Below are 18,389 nucleotides of genomic sequence, written 5' to 3'. Positions count from 1 at the left end.
GTGTAAGGCATTGTGTAGACTTGTTTCCCAATGAGAAATTGGCAACTTTTTCAACCTCAATACTAGCGATATTGTTTTCCATAGGGTCACGTTCAGTCGTTCCACCTGGCCATTTCCCTGTGGGTTATAGGCAGTTGTGCGGCTTGTTGCTACTCCCTTCTTATACAGAAAATCTGTTAGTTCTATTGGGAGAAATGATGGACCTCTATCAGAGTGAATGAAGGCATGCCAAACAGTGAAAATAGTTGATAGAAACAATTTATGATCGTCTGTGAGGTCATATTTCAACAAGGAAAGGCAAAGGGGAAGTGCTAATATTCGTCGATGATTGTCAATAGATATTTATTTCGACCGTTAGATGGCCATGAGCCCTTAAAATCAACACTTAGCATTCAAATGGTGGAGTCACTTTAATAAGTTTGAAATTAGTGAGATGGAAAAATCTCGGTTTTAATTCTGCACAAACTGCACAGTTCCCAATAGTTCGTCGAATATCATCGATGGAACAAGGAAGATTATGCAGGTGTACAAAATGAGACATTCATATTCTCCCTGGATGACACAATGAAACATGTAGGTCTCAAAGGCCCGTTGGGTTAGTCGAGGAGCAAACCGCTCGAGAAAGTGTGTCCGTGGCTGCATTCTCTTTCCCAGGGTGATAGATTATGTCAAATGTGAGTGCTGATAGTTCCACCTTCTCGTTTTTTATTTTGCTTGAATGTTTCAGGTCATACATGAATGCCACGGAACGTTGGTCTGTAATAAGCTTAAAAGGCGGAACCAGTAAGGTAGACGCCATTTACACACTGCATTGATGATGGCATGTACTTCTTTTTCAACAGAATAGTGTTGTTCACTGACTGAAAGTGATCAAGAAAAGAAAGCAACTGGATGCCCGTTCTGATTGAGAGTGGCAGCCAGAGCAATGTCAGAGGCATCGGTTTCTACAGTAAGGGGTATGCCGTGATCGATTGTTGTAAGGGAAGCGTGTTCGAGTTCTTTTTTGAGGTTGGATAAATCGGTTGAGCAGGATTCTGGTAGAGGGAAGACTCGATTTTGTGCTAGACGTCGAATTTTGTCTGAGAAGCGAGGAATCCATTGAGCATAGTATGAAAACATACCGACGACCCGCTGCCATGATTTCGCATCTTGCGGGAGAGGTAGATGTCTTAAAGCCCAGAAGTATTCAGGGTCTGGCTTTACAACTCCCAATAACACTTCATACCTTAAGAGGGTGATTTTCTCTGTTCGTATAATGCTTTTGTTCTCGTTGAAACTTACTTTGGGTTTCATGGCAACATCTAAGAAGCGATGAAGGTTTTCATCATGTTCTTTCATAGTACGACCACATATAGTGATGTTATCGACATATGCGAAAATGTTAGTGATCTTCTGTTTTATTAAGTTGTCTATAGACCGTTGTAAGCATGATACGCCGTTTGTTACACCGAATGGAATATGGCAGAATTGGTATAGGTTCCCACAGGCTTCAAAGGCTGTGAATTTCTTCTCTTCTAGTATCGGTATCTGATGATATGCATTCCGTAAGTCAAAGGTAGTAAAGACGGAATAACGAGCAATTTTGTGGACGAGATCATCGATTCTTGGTAAAGGGTAAGCATCAAGGTAAGTGAACCGATTGATGGTCTGGCTGTAATCAATGACAAGGTGCTTCTTGTGTCGGTCGTTAGTGGTTACTAGTACCTGTGCTCTCCAGGGAGAGCGAGAGGGTTCGATAACATCGTCTTTTAGGAGATTCTGAATTTCAGCTTGAATGAACAGTTGATTGATCGGTGAGTGTCTTCTGGATTTTGTAGCAATGGGCTTCCAAGCAGGTGCTAAATGTTCAAATAATGGTGGGGAAATAAAACGGGACGCTATTACGGCACATATGGTGAAAGGATCTGTATGACCTCCGAAGGGTATTTCTACTTTGGAATTTAGTTTGAGAAAATCATGTCCAAGTAAGACGTCTGAGCAGAGGGAAGAGAGGACTGAAAGTTTAAAACGTGGGTATGTAGATCCTTCATATGATAATGTCACATAGCAGTGACCTAAAGTGTTGCTTGACAAGTCTGTGGATGCCATTGATATCTTCCTGCAGGAAGCTTGCTTTGGCCAGCCATATTTATGGATAAAGTTTGATGATATATAGCCTTCTGAGCTACTGGTATCCACAAGGGCTTCTAGGATTATCCCATTAACGGAAAGTTTGATTATAGCTTTCGATAGGCAATCAGGAGATGCAGCAGTTACTACGGATGCGATTGATGGTTTGCAGGCAGAGGTTACTTTCCTAGGGACGCGGCCTGATTGACAGACTAGCTGAAAATGCCCCCTCCTGCCACAACTATTACAAACTGCATTACAAGCAGGACACTTAATGTGTGGGTGTCGCCGATTACCACAGAAGAAGCACTTCTCTCTAGTCGCAGCAGAGAGGTTTTCTGAAGTAACAAGAACTTCGCCAGACACTGAAGGTTCAGCGGTGGCACCGCATGGTATGAGGTTGATATAAGATTCGGTTTGACTGTGCTGTTTCTAGCGAATGGGCTAAGTTGGAGGTGTCTTTCAATGTGTGTGTTCTTTTTGCTGGATTGCCCGAGAATGGATACCTGTTATGAGGGCATTACGAATTGCTTGATCAGTGTTCTTTTGCAGTTACTGCCTCAAAGCGAAAATCGGTGGTTAATGAGTCCAGTTTCTGCAAGAAGTCACCAATAGTTTCACCCGATTCCTGTTTAACAGTTGCCAGAAGATGCCTAGAATGTATGATATTTGAAGGTTTTACAAAAAGAGATTGGAGTTTTGAGATGGCAGCTTCAGGAGACACAATTTGCTATTAGTTTGTGCACTGGATGGGAAATATAGTTAATAAGGACATTCAGTTTGTCAGTGGGTTGGCAGTTGATTGCGTTTAAGAAATTGTTAAATGTGCGCAGCCAATGTGTCTAATGGTCTGAAGAATTGGGCACTGAAGCGCTACCATCGAAACGCTGTGGCTTCAAGAACTGGTCCATTTTAAGTCAGATTTCTTGATGAATAAATTGTAGTGAGGACAACACGGAAGACGAATGATAACTTGTGAACAAGGCTTTATTCATCAAGAAGTACAGGTATATAGACTGTAACAAAAGGAAAGAGAATTGTTAAAAGCATGCAAAACAATGAACGATGTTAATATGACACACGCGTTACTGCCGAATTTACTGTGGTAGAAACAGTGTCCACTTGCTCTCTCGCGTTCCACGCTTCAACTAGTACTTCTTCGTCTATAGGGTGACCTATTGTGATGCGAGCGCTGGTGACCTGCCTTCAGTAAATCCTGTAATTGTTTGCACAGCTTCTCGACCGTGGATTTTAGTTCGGCTAGCTCTTCGTCTCCGTTGCGTAGGCTATTGCTGTAGCGGGTTTACTCGGCCTGTCCGGAAGTTCTCGTGAATCCGGTCAGCTATTTCTGCCAGTTTGTTCCTTCTGCCATTGGTGCGAGGATTTGCACTGTTGATGCTGGTAGTTTATCCAACCACAAACTCCTTATGTTTTCTGACATCTTGTTATCTCCCAAAAGGGTGCACATGTAATGTAACAACTGTGATGGACAGTGTTCTCCAAGCACGACCTGCGTAAATAGGTTATGTAGCATCGACTCGTTTGATAAGCCAGTTCATTTTAGAATTGCTTCCTTCAACTGGTCGTAAGGGTTTTCTTCTAGTATAGTTTTGAGTAAATCTATTACCTCCTCCAAGATGTCGGTAGGTAACTTTTCGACCAGGTAAATGTATCGTGTCCACTTCGCGTCGAATAGCGCTTGAATTTGGATGGATGTGGCACTATTTTCTTGTGCCACTGTTTCTAACACACTCTGCAGCATGGACGGGTGGTAAATTGTCCATGAGCGTAGAGATACAAAGAAACCCCTTCCCATAATCCCCTTGCTATCTTTCTGTCTCTTTCCTGCACGACCACCATGATGTGAGGACGCATAGACTGTCTCTCCGTAAATGAGGGGGGCCACCCCCTCCCTCAACACTAGTTAGGGTAGGTTAGTTAGCTTCGAAAAGCCTATTGTAAAAATTAATTGTAAATTGTTTTTTTTGTAATATATATTGTATCTCTAATGTAAAATAAAATAGTTAGTTATACCTTTGTATATTACAATTGTGTCGCGTGTCATTTTTCTTGTGTCTGCCATGAATGCCTTCATAAATGTCTGTAGTCGAAAGGCGGCCCTGAGGACAGGGAGATGAAGATTCCCACCAGAATGCCACCAGGGTGAAGAGATCATCTTGAGAAAAGAAAGGAGCCACACCCAAAACCAACATCTCAGGTATGATTTTCTTCTTACTACACAAACCCTAATGACTGGCCCATCTTCATGTCTTCATGAGACCGCTTTAAGACATTTACTATAACACGTCTGTCGGTCACACCCCAGTGACCGGCTGATTGTGGTATAAATGGTTGCCTTAAGACGCAGGATTGACCCTGGTTAATTACCAGACGGATCTCGTCGCATCTGTGTCGCAGTATAAATGATGCACTATGACCAGAACATATTGTTTCCCAGCATGGAAATAATTTCGACCCTTAAACCCACGGCACAACCAAAAATAACGACCACTAGACGAATCGAATAAAAAAAAAATGGTCCACGGTCTTTAAAAACGGAAAAAACTATTATTTCTGGCAAAATTTTTTAAAAAATGGCAGACCAGTACACACGCGCACAAAAAAAAAAAAAAAAAAACGCACTCAAAAAGAAAATTCAGAACCTGAACAAAAAAATTGTCTTGCACCTACAAAAAAAAAGCAGTTTACAAAAGATCGATTTAGAAAAAAAAGAGTATTGAAAGTAACCCTTCGAAAAAAAAGTAAGAAATGTGTCCCACACACAAAAAAAAAAAAAAAAAAACAGAGACGAGAAAAAAAAAAAGTGTCTCTAGAATATGCAATATCTCTTTCTCTCTCACGCTTTCTCTCTTTCTGTCTCTCTCCGGATATATATCGATATGTGTGTATATCTATGCATCTTGTTATTACATGAAAGAAAAAAAAAAAAGAAAAAAATCCTTCAAACACGAAGCTCGAAAAATAAATTTAAAAAAAAAAAAGGAAATAAAATAAAGGATACCTAACATTTTTTATCTGATCTTTATTTCAGGTTTATAAAAATATAGGACTTTTTAAAAACATTCTTTTGACTTTGCAAGTGTTAGATTCAGATTTGAAAAAATAGAACTTTTACATTACATTTTATTCCATGAACAGTTGATGTGTTTATTTTTCATGTTCATTAAAGCTGAAACATAAGGGGACATTTTTTTTGAATTGATAATGTTTCTTTTATTGATGTTTGTCTGTTTAAAAAGAAAAAAAAATGTTACTGGTAAAAAAAAATGGGGGTTAGATAATATGAAAGTTTTGTGTTAGAATGTATTTTACAAAATTGTTCAAAATAAGATTGTTTTTCTATTTAGTTATTTGTTTTAAACTCGTAGAAATGTTTAATGTCTACCTGTCACTCATTTTTTAAAACAATGGCCGCACATGGGAAAGAGCGAAGATGACCTCGTCATGGTGTTTGCGAGGGTGTTGAGGAATGGGTGGTAGAACAATGCTATCTGCCTCTCTCTCTCTCTTCTTCTCTCTATCTTTCTCTCTCTCTCATTCCCTTACCTTTTAGGGTCTATGAGGACGAGAGAGAAAATTGTCGAAGATTTTTTTTGTTATTACGTAATGATATCATGAGGGTGGTAGGGTGTGTAGTGACATCGCTCTGTCTCTATCCCCTTCTTTTCCCCCTCGGTCTCTTTCTCTACTCTTGCGTTTTAATGATTGTATAGCTAAACCCCCATGGCTGATTGCAGGAGGGCATATAATAACGAATTAACTTGGAGTTTTTAAAATTTTTCTACCAAGTTTGGAGAACAAAATTATTTATGCTTCGTTAAATTACATTAAATGATGTCTTCAATTGGTTTTTATTGGAAATAAAAACTGAGACGATTATTCAAACAGCACTTAAAGTACTTTTTTGAAGTCTTCGAGTGTTTGGAAAAGCCAACTGTTACATGATTACGTTGATTTTTTAGGAGTTCTCTGAAATGTTCATAGTTTTTCTTAAAGAAAAATTACGCTATTACATTTCGAATATTCTCTGAATTTTTAATAATTTCTAAGGAAATATTGTTTGACTAACGAAAGAAATTTTCCTGAACTCTAGATGATTTTAAGGAAGAATTATTCGAGCAAATTCTTTAATTGAAGGTTTATTTGAAATTGGACCGTATGATAGGGGTCCCTGAAATATTGACTGAGGAGTATATACGTAAAATTGAATTAATTATTAAGAAAAAGAAAAGATTTCCTCAGTCTAGAAAGATCTCCTTAAATTGAAACTTTAATTTTTTCGAGCTGTTAACTATACAGAACTGGTCGTTAACTAATGTGACTCCCAGGTGTGGCGGGAGTTTATTAATTCGAAATAATCCTTGTGAGTGAGTTTAGGAAAAGAATTGCTTTTAAATGATAAAATAATTACTTTGGAAAATAAAGTTAATTAACGTGAAATGTTTCTGAATTCGAAATGACCTTGATAATGACCTATAAGAAGAAATGATTTTTAAGAATCAATTAAATAACTTTAAATGTACACTGAATTTTAAAAATAATAATTACGAAATGAAAAATTTGGGATGTTTCTGAATCTCATTGTGAAGGGTGAATTGATTCAAAATGAATTGTCTATGATCTTTTCGGAAGATTAATTTTAATAATGAACCAAATGTTTGGAATAATTTTTGAATTGTATTACGAAAAATGGGTCTATTCGAAGTTTATGACCTTTTGAGAAGATTGGTTTTTATAATAATAAATGAATTACTTTGGAAAGAAGTTAACTAACATAAATTGATTTTAACGATGAACCAAAATACTTGAAATAATTTTTAAATTTTGGAATTAAATTTTAATGGTCTTTTGTAAATCAAGTTTTGAAAAAATACACATACTTTTTAAATGTACCCTGAAATTTGGGAAAAAGTTAATTATGAATGTAATAACTGAAATGCGTTTGCATTGTGTAAACAAATTCTAATTGTGACCGAGGTGCTCTGAAATGATTTTTTTAAAATGTTTTCTTTTTAAGAAAAAAAATTGTTAACACCCTATTTCATTGATTTAATGTATACCAGGTTTCTGAATTGTTTATTTTTGGAAATTTTTTCCCCCCTAATTGAGTATTCTAACTCATGAAGGCTGAGTGCCCTTCTTAGTTAATTCTTTATATAATTAATAAATATTCCGTGGTGGATAGTTTTTATTGGTCGCTCGGCGGCAGACTCCTTGCTCTAACAGAATTAATTGGATTAGAACCTCTGAAGACCAAGGTTTTACTAAATCCATATAGGTCGGCGTGATGAGGTCACGTAACCCCGACTTATCTAAAATACATTATACTGGTTGCTGAAGAGAGCGTAAGTCCAGTAACTGAAGTAATAACTTGGAATACATATAGGTCGGCGTGATGAGGTCACGTAACTCCGACTTGGTTAAAATACATTATACTGGTTGCTGAAGGGAGCGTAAATCCAGTTACGAAAATAATGTTATGCAGACTAAATTAAAAAACGTATAGGTCGGCGTGATAAACTCACGTAGAATCCGGCTTAGTGAAATACGTATAGGTCGGCGTGATAAACTCACGTAGAATCCGGCTTAGTGAAATACGTATAGGTCGGCGTGATAAACTCACGTAGAATCCGGCTTAGTGAAATACGTATAGGTCGGCGTGATAAACTCACGTACAATCCGGCTTAGTGAAATACGTATAGGTCGGCGTGATAAACTCACGTACAATCCGGCTTAGTGAAATACGTATAGGTCGGCGTGATAAACTCACGTACAATCCGGCTTAGTGAAATACGTATAGGTCGGCGTGATAAACTCACGTACAATCCGGCTTAGTGAAATACGTATAGGTCGGCGTGATAAACTCACGTAGAATACGGCTTAGTGAAATACGTATAGGTCGGCGTGATAAACTCACGTACAATCCGGCTTAGTGAAATACGTATAGGTCGGCGTGATAAACTCACGTAGAATCCGGCTTAGTGAAATACGTATAGGTCGGCGTGATAAACTCACGTACAATCCGGCTTAGTGAAATACGTATAGGTCGGCGTGATGAACTCACGTAAAATCCGGCTTTGTTAAAAAATATTATACTGGTTGCTTAAGAAAGTGTAAATCCAGTAACTGAAATCATGAGGTCATTGCCTCGATGGAGGGCGAGGATGATTACCCTCTCTGGTATTTGAAGCAGTATACCAGTCTACCAGGAGCCTGGTGGAAAAAATAACTTGCTTCACTGAGTTCCTGATGGAACGTAGAGCATGGGGACATTGATTGCTGACGGCCGGTTGACGCACCATTCACGGAAAATTAGGGACTTCTGAAATTTATGAATACTCATAAATTTCGGATAGCATAGGGAGGGATGTGGCACTATTTTCTTGTGCCACTGTTTCTAACACACTCTGCAGCATGGACGGGTGGTAAATTGTCCATGAGCGTAGAGATACAAAGAAACCCCTTCCCATAATCCCCTTGCTATCTTTCTGTCTCTTTCCTGCACGACCACCATGATGTGAGGACGCATAGACTGTCTCTCCGTAAATGAGGGGGGCCACCCCCTCCCTCAACACTAGTTAGGGTAGGTTAGTTAGCTTCGAAAAGCCTATTGTAAAAATTAATTGTAAATTGTTTTTTTTGTAATATATATTGTATCTCTAATGTAAAATAAAATAGTTAGTTATACCTTTGTATATTACAATTGTGTCGCGTGTCATTTTTCTTGTGTCTGCCATGAATGCCTTCATAAATGTCTGTAGTCGAAAGGCGGCCCTGAGGACAGGGAGATGAAGATTCCCACCAGAATGCCACCAGGGTGAAGAGATCATCTTGAGAAAAGAAAGGAGCCACACCCAAAACCAACATCTCAGGTATGATTTTCTTCTTACTACACAAACCCTAATGACTGGCCCATCTTCATGTCTTCATGAGACCGCTTTAAGACATTTACTATAACACGTCTGTCGGTCACACCCCAGTGACCGGCTGATCGTGGTATACCAGGACTTAATGTTGGCTGGGTTGAATACCGGGATGTTTAATGATAGGGTGGCAGGAGTTATCTCTGAATGTGACGAATCTATGCTCTTGTTTCGCTTGATTTAGTCGCGAAAATGATTTGGAAGCCTTTAAATTGCCGGTCTCTGGTCTTTGCGTAGGCAAGGAGTCAGTGTAGACAGACGTCTGCAGTCCCGATTTAAATGGGAAAATAGCGTGATGTGGAACTGTAGGGTTGTAGAAGGAAGTGCGTGTTTCATTTCACGGCCGGGTGTCACCAATTTGTAGAGGTGCAGAAGTTTAAGTAAAATTAAATCTCTTTGCCCCAGACAAAATAATAATAAAAAAAAGAGAATGAAACAAATGACACCTTCTGATTTAAAATGCATCATATTTATTTTTTAACAAAAACAACAAGGTAAATCAACAAAAAAGGTCCAATCGGTGAAAGTTCTTTCCAAGAGATTATGATTAAAATGTTAGATGAAAGTCCTTCGTGGAATCAAGGAGTTTAGAAGGTTAAAGTTCTGTGTGAAAATAAGGAGATTATTTTAAAGTTTGATGGCCTGTGAGACAACTCACAGTGAGTGAAATAATGTCCCCTCCCAAATTCACCACCACCCTAATGTTTACTATATTTTCGTAGTTTTTAACCAATGTTCACATTATGATAGGATTGTCTTTTAGTTATGTGAACTTCATTTCCATATTCTGCACCTATATGAAAATGAAAACTATATAGGAGTATAGGATTCCTAACCATGTAACTGATGAAAATATGCTACACATTTTGATGAAAAACATTGGGGGGGGGGGACAGAAAACGAAAACTTTATCATTTCTATATTAAAAGTAATAGTTATTTAAATATTTCAACATAACCTTGTGGGGGAAAAATACAGCTACCCAATAAGGGGCACTCTGGATAGGAACACAAATAAAAATTGTCCTAGTCATGAAAGACTTCTCCACCGGCTGAGGACAAAAAAGGTGAATTATAGCATCAGAACAGATACTACTACACTGATCTTGTCCTGAAAGCCAAAAATATTTGTTTTCTGTTTCTTTAATTGTTTGTTCCCTAAATTCATAATTCAGTTTTATCAGTGTTAGTTTGGATATTGCTTTAAAATTATGTAATTTTACATAGATAATATTTATATTTTATATTGAACAAGCGGGGGGTACCCGGCGTTGCCCGGGTGTTTGGAGGTATGTGTGGTTTTGGGGTAAATCAAAACTCGGGGGGGGGGGGTAAAAAAAAAGTTTTGGTAGGTGAGTATGAGGATCGAACCCGAACCCTTGGGGCAAAGTTGGAAATTAAAGTGAGAAAAAAAAAAAATGTGCGACATTAACTACTGGGCCACCGCAACATACAACAGAAACACGTTTGAATTTATTTAAAAACAGAATTGACATGTGGCCACAATAAAAGTTAACTCTGCTGCTTCTATTTGACCTCATTAATGAGGTCAAATAGAAGTAGCGGACTTAACTTTTGTTGGGTTTGTTTACCCAACTTTTACTGTTTTTTCCCCCAAGATGTTGGGGAGGGGGAAACCAGCTCCCCATTGTCCAGATTGAATAGCAACTGTCTGATATAATGAGTTTGGCCCACATTGATCAAAGCTGATTGCTTTTGGACGATTCCTGGCGCAATGCCGAGAAGACACCGTTTGAATTTAGTTTCACTTTATACTAAAAAGTAGGACAAACAGGCGACAGAGCAAAATAGTGTGAATTTCATAAAAGTCGACGTAAATAAATCTAGAGGCGATCCGCGTTCCCAAATCCTAGATATTATTATCTAGGGGGTATATAAATAGTTCTAAGCAATCGTACCCCCTCCCGGGACCGTGTGCAAAAAACGCCTTTGTGAGACATACACGAAATAGTCACACACATTTTGTCTTTTATAATATAGAAGATAAAGTTCAGTTTTATTATTAATCGAATTGGGTTCCTTTTAACATGTTTTATTGCTCTTTTCAAAAATCCCGTCATATAGTATCGACAGTAACAGTTCGACAAATCATACCTACATTGCCCGCATCGTTTATCAGTTAACAGGCCTTCTATATCTCTGTGACCATTATTCTACCTGCCTCCACTTTAAGAAAATTTGGTGTTAATGCAGAGAGTGATCCGTGCTATTCTTTAAATTGTATTTTCATGTTTAATTAAAGTTTTGTTTTTTATTCAATTGTAAGGTTAAAGTACACAATAGGTACAAAACACCCTCCCCTCCCTATGCTAAGAATGGCTTTTTAAATAATAACGTTATTATTTCAGCACAGTTCATTCTCTGCATGAGTACCGAAAATTTTAATGGCACAAACAGTAAAGGCTTATCCAAAGAATTTTGGTGGTGGTGGTGTGGTAGGTGTATCAGAATTTGGGGGGAATTTTTGACACCCCCTAACATGAAACTATGAATAAAATATAAAAAACTTGTAATCTCTCTTTTTAAAAGTGGGTTGTTTATTTTCTTTATGGAATATACTTCCAAAATAAACTATTAAAGTTGTTTAAAAACTAATAGAAATATTATTTTTTATTTCTTAAGAAACAGTGTTTACAAAGTGCTTGCACGCCTTCATGCAGCCATTTGTTTTACGTAATGAAATCAATTGAATTTTACGAGTTAACTTTTTTTCAATTTTTAAACTTTAAAAATCTATCAATTTTTCTATTGGTTAAATTTTTACGATATTTTCAGGGTCAATGTGAAATTTTATGCTCTTTCCAATAAACCGAATATAATATTTTAGACAAACGTTTTTTTTTTTAATTCACTCCCTCCCCATTTTGAAATGTCTATTTAAACTTTAATAATTTATGTACCAAAGTTTTATATATCACAAATTGAAGATAAAAGATCAATAAATAATATATTCAAATTTTTTAAAAAAAAGTTTTTTTTATAGAAATTTATCTATAAAGTCCAAAGTTTAAAACCTTTTTAAAAAAAAAAAAAACTTTTTTTTTTTTTTAAAATGAAACCTTATAATCTTATATTGTACAGAAAGTTTCGTTTTATTACGAAAATTATTTCTATTTCATTCAATGTTTTTTTTTTTTTAGATATTAAAAAAAAAAAAAGAATTCACTCCATAAAGTGGAAATTAAATATATTAAATCAAAAACTAGTGTATTTTTTGAAAAAAGAAAAAATTCTTGAACTGTTTTTTTTTTTTTGTTTTTTAAGGCAAAAAATTATAAATAAAATGTGACTAGTTTTCAGGTATAGAGGCACAAATTTCTTTATGTGCAAAGGTAGACGGCTAACACGAACGTGTGGTTTTTACTTCCTTCTGTCCACTCGTAATTCAAAACAATAAAAACTACTTCCGGTTTTAAATAAAAACGTAAAATGTTTGCATCATGGCGGGTTTTTCAAATAGGCATTTAAAAAGTTCTTTTATTTAATAAATAAATGGATTTTAAAATATAAATATGGATAAATTCTAAACAATGAAGAATGCAACTACGCATTGATTAGTAATTTTTATAGGCAAGTGTTTTTTTGAAATTTATATCGATTTTTTATAATCGACCTAAGTTAATTTCGTTTGTTTTCTTCAAATCTTTTAAAGAAAACCGATTTAAAAAAAAAACAAATATTGCATAATTGGCTATTAAACCGCTATTTTTTTAAAATTTGGTTTTTGAAAAAAAAAAAAAAAAAAAAAAAAAATAGGGTTTGAATTACATTTTTCGAGTAGTTATAAGCTTGGAAAGACAGGGGGGTCGAATTATTTAATATTTTTTCACGCATTTGTAGGGTCAGTTTCTGACACACCTAGTGGTGCGGTGGGGTGGGGAGTAGACTACTTAAAATAAGGGAGGCTAATTCAGTCTGAACAATCATTTTCTGTTAATGAATTGTGTTAGCTTTGTGCCATTTTTACAAGTCACCATACAATATGGTAATTTTTTTTCTACTTCGGGGAGGGGGAGGTCACCAAGTGGAAAGGCCTGAAGACCACTCGAGGATAAGGGTCAATAAAAGTTGATAGTTTAGTAATCGTTAATGATGCAAACTGGGTAGAATCTGATTATGGGGACCGAAATTGTTTACATTAAACTTGAAGATTACGATATTGTATTTAACCAGGAAGCAGAACGGCAGAACAGTATTCCACAAGTGGGAAATTCTGGAAAAGGTTTGTTTATGGAATCTGTGCTGGTTACAATAGTAATCATAATTATCAAGTCTAGATTAAATTTTTGACTGGAGTTTAAATAAAGGAGATAAAAATTTTTTAATGTTACTAAAGGCAAGATTAATCTACCGAGAAGAGATGTTTTAACGTTTTAAAACGTTTTTAGTTCAAAACAAATCGAGTGCTCACTGTTCGTTCTGACTGGACAACAAAAAGACAGTTGCCATAAGCATTGGATACAGATCCTTGATAATCACTCAAAAATCAAAAATTAAGCAAAATGCTAGTATAACACATCGATGCACAATTCTTGATGTTTATTGGTGCGTTTCGAGCATTTTAAGTTCGATTTTTGACCGATTATCAAGAGTCCTTGTGCAATGCTTACACCACAGTTTTTGTTTCATGCCAGAGTGGACACAATTTTGAACTAAAACGTGTGAGAGCTAAAAAACAAAGCTTATCCAGGTAGGTGGAAGTATAACTTGCTTTTTGTAACATTTATTTGGCTAAATATGCAGAGAAGTTGCCATGCCAGAATAACGTTATTTGGAAAGCCATTCTTAATATAACGAGGAGAGGGGGTCTTATAACTAATTTGGGTAAATTGTTACTTTAACTGCAACTCAACACCCACCTTTAAATTGACTTGTAGGTTTTCGGTTATGCTGAAAACGAATATCACATTTACATTCAGGACAGACAAGCGGTTTTCTGAATATTAAGATATTTTTCCAATGTATTAATTAGAGTGGCATGAATTCTTAACATAAGGTGGCACTTTGTAACACACATGAATATTAGTACTTTCCATTTGGGAAAAAAACATGGCCGTCAGTGAAAACGGTGGATTACATTGGATAAAGGTTTTTATATCTGGAAAACTACTTGTCTGTCCCAAGTTTAAATGTGATATTCGTTTTCAGCTTACTCAAAAAGCTGAAAAAGTCAATTTAATGGTGAATGATGAGTTGCAGTTAAAAGTAAAATTACACCGTTCTGTACTTTCACCTAACACTTAAAGATATCACGTATGTGTGTATGTGTGTATATATATATATATATATGGCAGGGTAACTTTTAACATAAGCAAAGTAAATATTTTGGGGTTTGTATACAGATTCGAAAAAATTGTCAAAAAACAAATATATAACAAATAAATGTTATCAAAGGCAAGATAAGTTACTTTTCTACCTAACTGGATATTTTTCAGTGTTTTTATTTAATGTAACATGTTTATTTATCTCGAAAAACATACTGTGTTTACTGATGTATTGGAAAATTCAAAATGGCACCCGACTCTCTAACACGGTAAGTTTGGGAAAAGGTGCTATAAATATAAAACTAGACAAAATACTGTTAGAAACTCGCTCAATACATGTTACCGTGACATAGGTTGACATATATTCGGTGAATTTTTAATAGTATTTTGTCTAGTTTATTATTTATAACACCTTTTCTCAAGCTTACTGTGTTAAAGAGAAAGTCGGGCGCCATTTTGAATTTTCCAATACATCGGTAAACACTGTATGCTTTTCGAGCTAAATAAACATGTTACATTGAATAAAAACACGAAAAATATATCCAGTTTGGAAGAAAAGTAACTTATCTTACCTTTGATAACATTTATTTGTTATATATTTGTTTTTTGACAACTTTTTCGAATCTATGTGTACAGTAATACAAACCCATATTTTGTTTCACGTTTTCTGTTAACTACAGTTACAATACAGAAATTATTTTAAAAAACACAGATTCGAAAAAGTTGTCAAAAAACAAATACATAACAAATAAATGTTATCAAAGGTAAGAGAAGTTACTTTTCAACTTAACTGGATATTTTTATTTAATGTAACATGTTTATTCAGCTCGAAAAACATACAGTGTTTACCGGCGATGCATTGGAGAATTTAAAATGGCGCCCGACTCTCTTGAACACGTTAAGTCTGGGAAAATGAGTTAAAAATAAGAAACTATACAAAATACTGTAAGAAACCCACCAACTATATGTCAGCCTATGTTACAGTAAAATATTGAGCGAGTTTCTAACAGTATTTTGTATAGATTTTTTATTTTTAACTCATTTTCCCGAACGTACCGTGTTCAAGAGAGAGTCAGGCGCCATTTTAAATTTTCCAATACATCGGTAAACACTGTGTTTTTCGAGCTGAATAAACATGTTACATTGAATAAAAACACTAAAAAATGATCCAGTTAGGTAGAAAAGTTATCTTGCCTTTGATAACATTTATTTGTTATATATTTGTTTTTTGTTACAACTTTTTCGAATCTATGTGTACAAACCCTAAATTTTTAATTGACCTACACATCTGTGACCCGTTCCCGTAAAAATATATAGGCTTGTAGGATTCGCATAAACACCGATTCTGAACAAAGCAACAATTTTTACGTTACTAACTGTAGTTATAGTAAAATAATTATTATACAGAAGAAGATCCTTCAATAGCAACTTACCGTTTCGTGACACCAAAGGTGTATGGGCGTCAGCCCTTCAAGTTCAACAGCAGAAGACGAATAACGACGATGAGGTCGACTAATTATAAAAGATGGGCACAGCCATGTCGCACACTGGAACAGGCGAGAAGTTGGCCGCCCTGCTTGGTAGTAGAAATGGTTATTTGTATTACCGTGGATATTTTTCGAGAAAGGTAAAAAGGCAGCATGATAATCACGTGTAAAATACGAAGTGGAAGATAGAAACCTCTGCGAAACACAGCGATTTGTCTTCGGTAAACCGGAGAAAGGCAGTGAAAAGGACCTAATTAAATTTTGCTGGCATTCACAAAACCGTGAAATTGTAACCCAATTCCTATACATGATGCGTACTTGCAGCGTGTAAACTGAGCACTAATTAAAAGACAATAACCACGTGCGTTATATACATAAACAGTAAATGGCAAGGGACATCACTCTGTTTTTACTGATGACCGGTGTTAATGGAAATATTACACTTCATTTGAAAAATACGTGTTCCCATTTATTTAGGTCCATATTATGCGTTCAATCAAAAATGGATAAACGTTAATATTGGCGACATAAATTATTTTGGTGCTTATTCAAAACTAGCTTGGGTGGCCGACGTTGCCCTGGTGTTTGGAGGTGTGCGTTGAGAGAGAGAGAGAGAGAGAGAGAGAGAGAGAGAGAGAGAGAGAGAGAGAGAAAAAGAAGAAATGGTAGTAGACAGGCAGGCAGGCTGGAACCCGTACTGCGAAGGAGGAAAAGAATGTGAAAAAAAAAAGTGACGTCTTTGCTGTTGCGTCCACCGCCAAACTGGGAATGGTGAATGTTTAAATTAAGGCTAGTTAATCGAAAAGAGGCGATGAATTGTGAAAATATAAGCGAAAAAATCGACCCATCCCAGTAGAAAAGTACCCAGTTGAGGGTGAAGGAAAAATGTTTTTAGCCAATTTTTTTATATTTGTTGTCCAAAGGATCGAGCTCAAAACGATACTAATCTTGTGAAAATCTGTTGCCTCTGTCGAAAGTTTTAGGCTGGCATACAGACATTGATACATACATACATACATACATACATACATACATACATACATACATACAACAGACAGGTGAGATAAGATTACACATGTTGGACAAAATTTTTAAAAAATACAGAAAAACTTTTATGATGCACATACATGTCACGGAACGAAAATGTCATATTCCAAAAATTACATAAATTGATCAAGTAGTTTTGTTTTTAAACGAAGAAAATCAAAATTTACGATTTTTAGCGATTTTACTACTAAACTATATAACATAAGAATGGTTATCACCTCGACACTTTGAATTGAGTTGTCTCCCCCTTATTTATTTCATCGGATTCAATCATGTCCAACAAAAGCACTACGACTCACTTGATCGTAAAATTTGATTTTCTTGAATAAAATAAAAACTACTCGATCAAATTATGTGATTTTTAGAATATGTCATGACTGGTAGCCGTTATGTCGCAAATGGATGAACAAATAAAACAGCAATAGAAATAAAAAAAGCATTTGTTACCGTTACCGTCTCTCATTGCCACATGTTCATTTAACCGGGTTGCGTTCCTCCTTCCTCCTACTGTTACATATATGTCTGTTGGAAATCGTCTAGTGATTGGAATGACAGCTGATTCATTTATCAATGAATACGAGACACTTTGTTATAAAACAAACTTGGTTTATTGTTACGAAATATTCCGTATACACACAATGCGGCGGTATGGAAGACAGTGGGAGAGGGGTGGGTTGCGAACGTGACAGCAGTTCCTCATCGTCTGTGTCTCTCTCTCTGTCTTTGTTTTTTTTTTACCATCTCACTTTTATGGACATTCTCGACCTGGTAACCCATAAACCAATTGACGTTAATGATCCATATTTTGACCAGCCTGGCGTTTGCTTTTGGTCTGACCCACGACCGAATTATGTCATCTCCCGATCACTATAATTCCAGGATTTTCATTGTTGATTTTTGTCGGCCCGGACATGAGTTCATTCGCACCTTGCTCCATAAAACAGCCTGACCCAAAAACGATTTGCATCACAGATCCAGGTCATCACAATTCCCGGGCTCCACTTTTGTCAGCCCGGACACAAGTTCATTTTCATTTGCCTCTCCATAACACGACCACACGCTGGCCAAAGCCAGAAATTTCTTGCCTTCATTTTACACGTTCATTCTCTTAAACGCTGACTTTGTTTTTCTGGTGGGCATGTGTTGCATTTTTTTGCCTTTTTTTTTCCCCTTCTTCTTCTCGAACACACTTCCTAATTTGCATATGCAGTTTTTGCAATTACTGCTGCTGGTGTTGCTAATCTCTTCACATGCTGGCCATCCTTCATTGCCATCCTTTGCTGCTGCTAATATTTTCCACCGGGCTCATATGCACTCTGTTATGTACAGACATTTCTGTATTTTCTTTACTTTTAATTTCGGCCATAAGTGCAATTCTGAATAAGCACTATTATTTCATAGAAAATACAATCGAGGAAATTAGTAAAAAAAAAAAAAAAAAAAAAATCTTTTATTTACTCTTTTGCATTAAAACAATGTAATATTTGATAGCAGATATATACATTTAAAATAACTGTA

The 18,389-nt window shown here is 36.1% G+C and overlaps 1 protein-coding gene across 1 annotated transcript in view; it reads right to left on the bottom strand.

Annotated features, from left to right (window-relative positions):
* LOC145243446 (uncharacterized) overlaps positions 1 to 16,221 on the bottom strand; it is a 54,691-nt gene extending 38,470 nt beyond the window's left edge. Inside the window, exon 1 of the mRNA XM_080106336.1 lies at positions 15,771 to 16,221. Coding sequence (XP_079962462.1) covers positions 15,771 to 16,133 — 363 coding nt within the window. The 5' untranslated portion in view covers positions 16,134 to 16,221. The remainder of the gene's footprint in view (positions 1 to 15,770) is intronic.
* Positions 16,222 to 18,389: the final 2,168 nt, after the last annotated feature.

Source organism: Euprymna scolopes, chromosome 22 (assembly GCF_053919585.1).
Source record: "Euprymna scolopes isolate OS-2025 chromosome 22, ASM5391958v1, whole genome shotgun sequence".
NCBI lineage: Eukaryota > Metazoa > Mollusca > Cephalopoda > Sepiida > Sepiolidae > Euprymna > Euprymna scolopes.
Note: the sequence above shows the minus strand (reverse complement) of the source record. Positions and strands in the feature narration are given on the sequence as shown.